This window comes from Lolium rigidum, chromosome 2, assembly GCF_022539505.1.
Source record: "Lolium rigidum isolate FL_2022 chromosome 2, APGP_CSIRO_Lrig_0.1, whole genome shotgun sequence".
NCBI classification, from domain to species: Eukaryota; Viridiplantae; Streptophyta; class Magnoliopsida; order Poales; family Poaceae; genus Lolium; species Lolium rigidum.
This window is the reverse complement of record NC_061509.1, coordinates 227,581,657-227,593,878: the sequence shown is the minus strand read 5'-3', so window position 1 is coordinate 227,593,878 and position 12,222 is coordinate 227,581,657. Positions and strand designations below refer to the sequence as shown.

The window sequence follows — 12,222 nt, the reverse complement described above, 5'->3', positions numbered from 1 at the left end:
CGACTTGCCCACAGCTCACGCTCCGGGACGGCCCGGACTTGCGTCGCATGGACTCTCCCACGGCACCGCGCTTCTGCTCCCGCCGGGCATACCATATGCTCTCGCCGGTGCACCCGTTGGATTATTTCCTGGGCTCTGCGTCTTCCATCGAAGGTGAAGCTATTCGCCTACCTCGCAGACATCGACCGCCTGAGTTCTCGCGCCAACCTCTTCGCCAAAAGCTATGTGCTGTCAGTTGTGTGTGCAGCTTGCTCTTCGGTGGAGACTGCTAGACACTTGTTCTTCGGCTGCCAGGTCTCAGCGAGGATCTGGAACCGCATGGATGTCCCAATCCCTTTTGGTCGCTTCTCGTCCTGGGACCTCCCGGCCCCTCTCCCCCTCCAGTTGGATGTGTGGCGCGTCGGCGTTGCGGTGATCCTTTGGAGCATTTTGAAAGCACGCAATGATCTAGTGTTCAATGCCAAGAACTCTACCTTGAGCTTGGTGCTTAGGCGTGGTTGCGACGACCTCTCCCTATGGCGTTGGCGGTACAAGGCGGTGGACCGAGCTCCGCTTGACTTGCTCCGGTCCTTCATCCTCTCCCGCCTTTGAGATGTACTAGGATGATCACCCCCTCCCCCCATGTATTTCTCCTTGTGTACATACAGACCGGCTCCTTGGCCTTTTAGAGTAATGGAAATAACAAGCGGTGGGTTTTTCCCCGTCATCCTCGGAAAAAAAAATGGAAGAATCAGAAGTTGGGAACAAGAAGTTGGGAACAGATGTACCCCGATGATTCTCGTGCTACTCCCTTCGTTCCTACAAAGTCCTATAAGTTTATTCCCGTGTTAAACATAAAGTGGGCCGAGTAGACAGAAGCGAAGTCCCCCTCCTCTCTCCCTCGCGTCGCCCCTCCAGGCGACCGGGGGGGGGGGGGGAACCCTAAATCGGGCGCCGCCGCCACCTCCCCTCAACCTCCCTCCCCTTCTCGTCGCCCTTGGAGGCAGCCGCCGGCAAGGCCGTGCGGCGCCGATGATGGGGGTGGCGGGGAGCTGTTCTCAGGCCCCCACGCGCGGCTGAAGGGAGGAAGGCGGCCGGGGGGTGAGGGATGGCCTTCGCCCGGGGACTCGGTGCTGGTCCTCCTCCTGTCTCTCCCCTCTCCGGCCCGGCCTCGCCGGCGCCTGGGAGTGGTGGCTGGTGGCCGGGCTATGCGCCACGAACCGGGCGGAATCCATGGATGCAGGGCGGCGGCCTTGGGCGCGGGGTGGTGTGTCGCCGACCTGGCAGCGGGTGGCGGCGCCGGTGCTGCGATCTGCGTTCTTCGGCCGTGTGGACGGCGAAGGGGCGGCGGGCGCAGGCCTGGTGCAGAGGTCGCCCCGTCGGGCCTCCGGCATCAGATCTGGACATGTGCTCTTCCTCCCTGTGGTGCTCCTCCCATCTCCCTGGCCCTGGACTTCCTTCAGCGGTTTGGTGAGGTTGGTCGGCGGTGGGCTCTGAACCGGGGGAAACCCTTGGCTGACGGTGGCGGCCACGAGGTCGACGACGCTGGCGACGGCGCCGTGCTCCTTCTTGAAGGCGACATCGAGGTTGTATCCCCTCCCTCCCCTGCTCTGCTTATCTCGGATGAAAGCCCAAAACTTCGGTTTGGACGGCGGCGGCGCTCTGGCGTCGTTCCCTCGATGGAGGCGCTGGTCGGAGATAGCAGATATGGGTGGACGAGCTCGGCGGCGGTTGGTAGGCATTGTCTGTGCTTGCTCCTGGCAGCTTGGTCTAGTGTGTTGTGGTGTGGGCTGCGGGTGGCGGTGATGTGCGTGGGTGGCGGCGCGGCGAGGCGAGTGCTTGGAGTCCTCATCCCCGGCAGTGACCTCCGATATCCATGCATGCTCAGGGAGAGCGGTCTACCTCTGACAGGTCCGGCGCCTTTCGATCCGGGGCGAGAAAGCAGGGAGCTTTCTGCGGATGGTGCTTGGGTGTGTGCTTGGCCTCTGGAGGTTGACTAGGCGCGAGCTCTCAATGGCGGTCCTCTTCACCAGCCTTGGCGCCTCTTCAGACGGATCGCAAGGCCGGACAACGGACACGAAGCTCAAGCTGTGTTTCTTTTCATTCTTGTATGCTTGTTGTTTTTGTCTCCTGTTAGCTGTTCTTCAGCACCATATAACAACTTGCCAGCAACGGCCTTATTAATTTAAGGTAGGGCTACGGCCTTCTGTTTAAACATAAAATTTGATCTAGATTATAGGAAATGACTTGAAAGAAACAGTCAGTATCAGTGTATCACCTTGTGTCATTAAGCATAATTTTTTTCCATGCCAAAAACATTAACCAGATTCCTTTCACTCCGTCATAAAGGTAGTAGATTTGGACAGCACTAAGCGCTGTCATAACCTCAGTGTTAGGGTTCCATATACCTAGCTCCACACACTCGTATCGCGTTTCAGCCGTTTGGCGCATCTGACCTAGCTCACAAGCAGAGAGCCCTCTCCATCCCAAAAGAGTGGTCTGATGGGAGGATGACTACTCCCCCTTATAAGCTGGCCATGGCCCACTCCCGCTAGTGAGGTGGGACTAAAGTCACTCACAACGCTTGGTATCCTTCTTTTCTTTTTGATAAAATGCATTTTATTACTAAAAAGGTTTAAGCGTCACATCTGACCTTTGCATAGCCACAACCGTTAAACATCTAAGTACGAAAAGAAAAATAAAATGTCCGATACATGAGATCAACATGAAATAGTATCGACTCGTAAGACGGTGGAGGTCCAATCCTGAGATTATGCTGCCACCCATGTTGGATACTCAACTCCATCACCGTGTTCTCCAATCGTGTAGACACCTTCATAAAGAGGTCCTGGTTCTCCATACGCTGAAGAGATAACCATGTAAGGAGCAAAGTGGTGCTAACCTACACAAGAGAGGATTTTTATCGTTAAAAACCTTATCATTATTTTATAGGAAAAATGACCAAATAACGACAAGCGCTCAAACCCTAATAAGTATTTTAAACCTATGATCCACCCTATTAAGCCAATTGCCAAAAATATTGAAAACGGTTCGTGGTGGGTTTAAATAATGTAGAACTTATTTAGATGATTGACCATATAAATCTTCCAAACTAGCACTATAAGAATAAATGTTTTATTGTCTAATCCTGGCGACAAAATCACATTTTTTTACTTACCTACTAGTTCCGCTTTGCAAGGTTGCCTTTGTTAAAACGAAGAACATACCACGCGAAGACCTTCATCTTCACTAGTATTTTAATCTTCCAAATTAAATTATTATAAACTACCGGCTCAATAGGTAGGATTATGGCTCTGTAAATGTAATCCATAGATAATTTTCCATTATCATTCAGGTTCTAACGGAACTCGTCCGCCCATTGCGTCAATTGAACGAAATCCAAAAGTTGTAGCGGTGCATTTCCAAGTGGCGCCCAACAAGATCTGTTCTAAACGTCATATTCGGTGGGGGTGGACTCCAACACCTTAGCTAAGGTATCATGTTTGTGATGCGTAATATTTTAGTGAGCTGGATATTATTTCCGGAGCATGGTATTACCTAACCATATATCCTCCCATAACCTTATCTCTGATCCATCCTTAATAAAGAAAGAAACATATGAGAAGAAAAACTTCTTGATTACCATAAGTCCAACCCAGATGTGTGAATCCCCAGATTTCTAATATACCTGAGATATCACACTTGATCAGTCAACATATTTTCTCCTTAGAATGTTTGCCAAACCCCATCTTCGGTGAGTAGCTTGGCCAGCCACTTACCAAGCAGAGCCTTGTTCTTATTGATCTTTTGGGAGACAAACAACATTTCATTTAGTAAGCCGTTATTTCTTTTTCTCACGATCTTCTTGTCGAAAGAATTTTGAACGGACGTAATCCAACCGATTAAAGACTCTTTTGGATAACCGAAGAAAAGAGGTCATATACAATACCCTGTTTGCTAGTACTGAATTAATGAGAACCAGTCTCCCACCTAAAGATAATATTATTTCTTTCCAACTGCTTAGCCGCTTTTGCGGTATCTCCTCGACGTGTTTCCATTCAATGATCGTAAGCCTCCTATAATGAATCAGAATGCCTAGGTAGATAATTGGAAACTGGCCAAGCCCACAACCAAAAAACCCGGCTTATAGGTTGGCATCGCCTTGTGCCTCACCGAAACAGAATAAATCACTCTTGTAAAATTTAATCTTTATACCTGATAGTTGCTCGAAAACTGATAAAATTAGTTTTAGATTTCTCTAGCTCATATTTCGTAAATAGAATTATATCATCGACATACTAAAAAATAGATAGTCCCTCATCAACAAGGTGGGAACCACCCCTTCCATTAACACTTGGTACCTAACACTCACATCATCATCCGTTGCAAACTTGCAACCCAATATTCAAGATCATGCTGATTCATGAATGGATAGTGAAGATGATATGGACAGATGGCGATCAGTCTGTTGTAAGAAATGTTGTACTCTGCACACACCTGTCAAACAGCGCTGAATTTTCAGAACAAACTCAGCGAAGGTGAGACAGTACATAATGTTAGCGATTCGCTTTCATGTGGTGTGTAACGTGACGTGCTCACTGGTTAGAAGCGGCAAAAAAATATGATCACTCGATCTGTCAGTTTGTGACGACGTATGCACCATGCAAGGTCATGGCAGTGACAGAAAACTGAAGCGTATGCTCACTACTGAGGCAGCTGTACCTAACAAAGGGAGGAAATACAATAAGTATGGGATTATTTTGTAATTTGAAGGCGCCAGATGTACATTGCGAGAAAAGAACAGGCAAATCCATTGTCACTATTTGATGTCACCTAGAAATACGGGCGACAGTTGCAGATCACCGTACGGAGGGACGCTCCAAAGGGACCTCCATTAGTAGCACAACAAAGTAGGTAGGTAGCTTAGAAGCTGACAAAAAGAGGGGATCGATTTGACCAGTGGTAGCTTAATACGATTAGGCCCCTTTGGATCGAAGGATTTTAACGGAATTTTGGAGAAATATGGTCTATAAGCTTTTTTTTTTCTCAGGAAGCCTTTTGGATCAAAGGAATTAGAGCAACTCTAGCATATCCCCATAATCCAAACCCGGATAAATCGTATTGGGGGAGCTCGATATATAACAGATGTACGGTATAAACGGTCGAGTGACAAAACAAATACCAGAATTCATACTGGAAATTCAAAGAAAAATCGCGCGATAAATAGAAGATAGACATAGTTTACTAGTTCATAGTCCATCATAGATCAGCAATTTACACAGGCAACGCATAGATAGATTAGCATCTTATAACTTCTTATTGTCACCGGACCTAACCCTATCCTAGAAAGATTGGTTGGAAGACCTACGAGGCGGCGTCGATGGCGCTCACCGGAGGACCTACGCGTCGCCGTTGCCACGGCGGGACGGTTCGGGATAGGAGCCCTAAATCATTCACAGGATGAGATATATAGCGTCATGAGGGGGTTCTATATATAGGACACCTTGGATATTTCTTTCTGGGTGGGGCCGTTTTGCGGTATCTATTGGGGCCCAAAAAAAGCGTTAACCTGGAAAACAGCCGGAGTTCTGGTCCGTTTTTCGGGATCTGCTAAAGTTGCTCTTATACCTCCAAAATTTTCTATGGATTGCATTCCAAGGCATCAATTATTTGCATAGGAATTTCAACATCTACTCTAACCGCTTTCTTACATTCCGTGTTTTCTCTGTGTTGCATCCAAATCCAGCAGTTTTCTATGTTTGCAATCATCTGTTTTGTACCTCCAATACTATCAAATTTCTTTGTTGTGATCTAAAGAAGGCCTTAGGGTTGCAGCGAACGGCCTACCGACAGAGGAAGAAGACTTTTAGGAGCGGTGAGATGCAGCCCCCAATGCAAAATTCAGTTGACATCTTATCGTGCTGTTAAGAGGTCTACGGTTTGACCTAGTTTACACCTCGCTTCTTCCCAGGGAAACAATCAAGCAAGCAATCCGGTGGCCGACTCCTGCAAACACCGACGAGGCAACGACCAAGGACAGAAAAAATCAGTACTAGCAAATCTAGAAGCGTAACCATTCAAAAAAAATCTAGAAGCATAGGGGGTTGGCTGATTGTTCACATTAACGCGCGCGAGCGACGGAAAAGAAAGAGCTGGTCGTTGTGCCTTGAATCTCACTTAGCCGCTCGCTTTACAGTTCGCAGTTGGGCTGCGCAGCTGCAAAGAGCTGAAGATCTCGTGACAATCCAGGATCGTAACCAGAATGGAAGCCAGTGCTGATATTCCCCTGCACAGATTCCGTTCATCTCGACGCTTTCACATGCATGCACACCCTTCTTTCCACTTTACTTTCATTGAAGCTGTATTTTCTTCTTTGCCACGATTGTCGGAGTTTCCATGGTCTCCCGTGCGTGCTAAAGGCATTTGCAACGATCCAACCTAAACGGATAGAAGTTGTTCGTTTTGGTTCACGCAGACATGAGAACACAAAATATTTGATCTTGGCTCGACACAAACGGATCGAGACGCATGGATCGACTCTTCTCGGTCAAATTTGGGCTTTAAATGTGATCGCACGGATAGCGCCTACTGTTTGCTTGCGTCCCCACCTTGTCCTCCTGAGCACAAGCCAGTGGCGCACGAGCCACTCCCCCAGCACTCCCTCACAAAACACGCTGACGCTATTGCGACAACCCTATCATGCGATGGATGAAGCCATAGCCCCCACCACCACCGTTGTCGCCTTCTGCAAGTGCATGGCCAAGGTCGTAACCGAGTCGAAGAAAGAGCTGACGCCGACGGAGTGAACAAATGAGACCAAGAAACACGCCGTCCGACGCGTCGCCATGAAGGTAAGGGCGGACAGAGCCAGCAATGGAGTATAAGGGGGGGGGGGGGGCAGAGCTAGCTAAAATCAAACAAATAAGGAGCTGCCATGACTTGTGTTCAAAGAAAAATCATGAGCATAGGGGGGGGGGGCGCAGCCCCCCTCGTCCCCCCTTGTCTCCGTCCCTGAGGGCGACCAAAGAGGCAACCCTTGCCGCAACAAAGAAAGAGGTCGAGCTCGCTCTGACCATTCAGGCCTATGCGAACACAAGCGTCTTCGGCTCCCAAGCCTCCGTCAAGGTCGTGCTCCTGATCAAGTAAGAGACACCCAATCCTGCCAGGGTCTAGGTCGTCGGTGCCTCTTTGAAAAGCTCGGTCTCGTCTGTGGCCGCACGACTACCTCTTTCACCATGGTCGCCAACGGCACCGACAGAGACGCTATATGCCGTCCAGTACGTCTCCATGCCCTCTCGGCTAGACGGTTCGTGATCGTCGTCACCAGAGGACTCATCCTTGCAGGGTGGCCTAGCAGTGCCTGGCCGCGACCTCAACCGCACCGCTATGCCCCGTGATTTAGGTCAGGAGACTAGCAAGAGGCCACAGGTGATCCCGCCAGGGAACTTGCTCGTGTGCCGCATCCTGTTCGAGGGAGTGCTAAAGACGAAGACGACAACGCTTACATGCATGACATGATCAATGCTGGCGGCCGGACCACGCAAGAGACTTAACTAGAGGGGTTCAATATTGATTTGGAGCCATTATTTGGGCAAGATGACTACCCTATGGATGATGCCACTGTCATGGAAGATAATGCCGGTGATATGAACGATGACCCTATGGATGACGTCGACGGTGCAACACAAAAAAAACAAAGAACCGGAGGATACACGTTGAAGGAGGTCCGGTCAAGAAGTCGCCGAATGGGGCATGAAGACAACATCCTCTCCAAGATGAAAAAAAGAGATTAGTTGCCGATGAAGCTCCATGAAAATCCGAATATCCCCTAGTCAGAAGAAATCCTCGACACCTCACCACTTTCACTGAGATGGGGCTAAAGCCATGCACTTCCCTATTTTGTCCGTGAGCTGAGCCAAACAGATCAAAACGAACCGTCTGAGATAGATCAGCCCCATTGATACCTAAATAGTAGCACAAAAAATAAAAGAAAGGAAAAAAAAAACAAGCGCAAGAGAGACAAGAGCACACCTCGGCATCTTCCCGGAGCAATAAAGTACTCCCTCGTCACCTTTGACCCCGCCACATTTCGCTCCTCCTCCTCTTCCCTTCCTTTTATAAAACAAAAGAAAAATCGGAGCACAGGCCGCGGCTCCCGAGACGACACACCTCCTTCAACATCAAAAAACGCAGGCCAGCACCGCCGTGCGCACCACCACCGCCGCCGAGCCGAGAGCACGAGCGATGGGGAACAGCATTGGAGCCAAGCGCAAGGGCGCCAAGGTGATGCAGCTGGACGGCACCTCCTTCCGCGTCAAGCCGCCGGCGGCCGCGTCCGACGTGCTGCGCGACCACCCGGGCTTCCAGCTCCTCGAGGCCGACGAGGTCAAGCTCCTGGGCGCGCGCGCGCGCCCTCTATCCGCCGACGCGCCGCTCCGCCGCGGCCACCTCTACTTCCTCGTCGCGCTCCCGCGCCGCCCGGCCTCGCGCGCGGGGCCCCCGCGCCGCGCCTGGTCGGGCAACCTCCAGGTCGGCGCGCGCGAGCGGCTCGAGTCGCTCAAGCTCTCGCGCCGCTCCACCTCCGACCTCTCCTCCTTCCAGGGCCACGCCGCCGCCTCCGCCTCCGCGCCCACCTCCCCGCTCAACGGCGGCTACGCCAGCGCCGGCGGCGGCACCCCCGTGCGGCTCAAGATGCGCCTCCCCAAGGCGCAGGTCGAGAAGCTCATGGGCGAGAGCCGCGACGCCGCCGAGGCCGCCGCCAAGATCATGGAGCTCTGCGCCGCGGTCGGCGACGGCGGCACCGCCAAGGTCACGCCCGAGAGGCCGCCCGGGATCCTGCGCAGCCCGCGCTTCGCCGCCACGCCCGAGTGGGGCTCCGGGTTCATGCTCCCCAAGCCGGCGACCGGGCCGGCGCCCAAGACGCCGCAGCGGTGGCCCTCGCTCGCCCGCACCAACGCCAAGGAGGAGGTATAGTAAACCAATGCCTTCTTCCATTAACGTCCCCCATTCATTCTCCACGTGCGCTCCATCACTGCGTGCTCCCTTGTACACATCGCACATTGCGTGAAAGAATTGCGACACATCTCTGAACAAGTTCTAGTACTATACATTTTTCACCTGCGGTAAAATTAATCTGCTTGTACTCCGGATTAGGACTACGACCTGGAAATGCAAGCTAAAAAACTTAGGTTGTTCACTTTGTGAATTATCCTTGGATAGAAATATGTACTCCTACAATTGCTATTTGCGACGCAGCTCAGAACAAGATCTACTCGTAGTACATTTTTAATTGGTTGAATTAATTAGGAGTAGCTTGTAGTGTTGGAGCATGAAGATGTAAAACTTAACAAATTAGGTACTGTTCACTTTCCGAGTTATATCCTTTTGCCAGTAATGGTGTAGATACTATAATTCTTGTTCTTTTTAGATCGGTTTGCGTCGGTGACCGCAGTACAAAAGCGCCACTAGCAAAGGTTAGTGAAATTGCACTATGTAAGATGCCGCGTCATGAGCACAGCAGCAGCAAGAATTTTGCTGCCTTTGCAGAGAACATGTAGCCTGTCTCGGTGGAGCACTACACTTGGAAAACTCTTCTCCGCTCATTGCGGGAAACAACCTACACGCAAGTACCTTCCTGCTGTTTTCCTCTTTTCACATTCAAACAAGTACTCAGTTTAGCAGCCCTCGCAGAAGAAGAAGAAAATGGCTGTTGCCTGCCATCTTTGTTTTTTCTTTCAAACTATGAAGTTTCTAAACGATGAATCCAGAGGCATACGATATTTTTTCAGCGTCCGACTTTTAAACCATGAAATTTTCTTAATCTTTTTCTATATGGTTTCTAGTTGCCAACATACAATACATGAAGTCGTTATCCCTCTGGCCATCAATTGTATTTGCAAAAGACTTTCACATTCAACAAGTATAATTTAGTGGCCCTAGCAAAAAAAAAAGTTAGTAGAATGGGAAGAAAAGAAGAACAAAATGACTGTTGCCTGCCATTTCTGTGTTTTTTTAGAACTGCATCGTGGTGTTGAATCCAGAGGCATATGATTTTATTTTCAGCGACCGAGTTTCTAAATGATTAAGTTGTCTCTATCATTTTTATACAATTTCTAGGTGCCAACAGACGTTACCTGAAGTCGTTATCCCCCTGGCCATCGATTAAAATTGCAAAAGACTTTCTTTATATACCGAACTGTTCAACAAACCTGTATTCAAATCTGTGTCATAATCATCGCCTTGCCTGAAGACTAATCTTATTCCCATTTTGGTATTTCAGAAGCGGGCAAGGTTTGTGGCGTTGCCAGACGAGCTGATAGCATGACTGGTATTCCCTTGACCACCAAGACGTGTTAACACATCCTACTGTCCCAACCATGCTTGGTGATCGTCTGACCGGCCGGGAGATAGAAAGTTTCAATGTATCTTCAGGCTGAGATGTAGTTGGATTGTTGCTCTCTTTCCAAAAAAAAAAAAAAAAACTATGGCATGATGGCAGAGAAGCCGCCGAATGGCTTCCAGTTCACCTTGATTTCACATCTGATTAGTGTGTTTATGGATTCTCTCTTCTGCGTTTTCGTGGTAGCTTGTCTATGGTGGTTTATTATAAGTCCACCATGTTGTGCTCTCATTCTCTGGGCGAGCCAATAGTCATGGTCAACTCTTTTGCATGATTTGGAAGATGCCAACCTGCAGTTTAAGGTTCTCTGCACTGTCTTGTACAACTACTAATTCTCATTTCGTGTATGATTCTTGAGCAGACGTGCGGGCTAATAGTGCTTAATAATTGAGCGTTGCGTTGAATTGGTTAGATGATTAGCATAAGTATAATGCATATAATGGGGCTGTTTCTGAACCGCGTTCCTAGGCACATGCAGATATCATTTACATAACCATGCACATCCAGTGTTTCTTATCTCAAACCAGTCAGATTCGGATAATGGTGCGGCAGGCTTGCACCCAATCATCAGAAAGATGGACATGTTATATGATCGATTTGAAATGCCATTCTAGTATATTCAGTGCCAGAAAGTCAGATATATGCACATACTTGAACCTTCCTAGCTGACCCTGTTTTTTTTTTGGCAATGCATCTTACTCGCTGACCCTGTAATGCACCTTATGCACCTCAGAATAGTTAATGGACGTCTAGATGTCCATCTTCAGCAGGACCTCTACGTATAACAGCAGGACAATGACGCAATATTGCTGCCAGTTTGTTATGTCTATGCGACTGAGATGGGCATGATAAACAGGTCAGGGTCTTAATCAAGCCTAGACGACTGAAACATTGTTATAATTGCTTACCATACATCTCTCGAAGAGAAATAACTCCATCCAATATAAAATAGCAGAGCCACATTTAGATGAATGGGTGTAAAAAAACTTCTTTTTTCAAAACGAGGAAACGAAGCCCCAATCTCAGCATGGAAATAATGCCTACGGCTTTTATTTCATTATTGAAAGATAGTCTCCAAATCTCCAATGTATAAGCTGATTACAAATTCACCGATCACTTAAGGTTGATACATGTATCAACCATCTAAAGAAGGAAAAGCTGAATAGGCGCAAATGAATCCACATGCAAGTCGGCGATAGAGCTGCAAGCCGCAACAACTGAATAAATCATGTGCACCCAAAATTCATGTCCATACGCTGCTCCTCTGGTTGGTGATATAACCACGTACAGGTTCGTCACTGGGTAACAAGAGGGATAACCTGCAAAAAAGAAGCACAATTATTTTTGTTAAAGATGATATTATTTCGCACATGCCATATTGTCCACATAAGAGCACAAACTCCAACTCTAATCTGGCCCTTGACTCTTTTTTTCAGTCCATGCGACCAATTTACAAATAAATGCTTAATGTTTCTAGTTGGTGATTTACCAAAGGACATATGGACAATACCCCGGACAGTTTTGCAAGTTGGCAATCATGAATAAATGTTTGGTGTAGTGTTTTCTCTTTGGGCAAAATCAACATTTTGTATTCCCATGCCAATTTCTATTAATTAGGTTGTCTTTTGTTAACATTGCCTTTCTATGTAAAAACAACATGAAGATCCTTATCTTTAGTGACACCATAATCTTTCATATGTATTAACACAAGAACACTGTGTAGGACCCAGGGGCCAAAAGAACACTAGTGGGGCAGCCTACCATTCTAGCCGCGCCACCTGCCCTGGTGGGCCCAACAGGGGGAGTTAGGTGAGATGCAAGCTCCTATGTTCTTCTCCTCCACT

The 12,222-nt window shown here is 48.6% G+C and overlaps 1 protein-coding gene across 1 annotated transcript; it reads left to right on the top strand.

Annotated features, from left to right (window-relative positions):
• The first annotated feature begins 8,223 nt into the window (after window positions 1-8,223).
• On the top strand, window positions 8,224-10,460 carry LOC124688263 (uncharacterized protein At1g66480-like). Its single transcript, XM_047221964.1, has 2 exons — window positions 8,224-8,946; window positions 10,259-10,460. Exons 1-2 carry the CDS (start codon window positions 8,224-8,226, stop codon window positions 10,301-10,303), a joined length of 768 nt encoding a protein of 255 aa, XP_047077920.1. The 3' UTR covers window positions 10,304-10,460.
• Window positions 10,461-12,222: the final 1,762 nt, after the last annotated feature.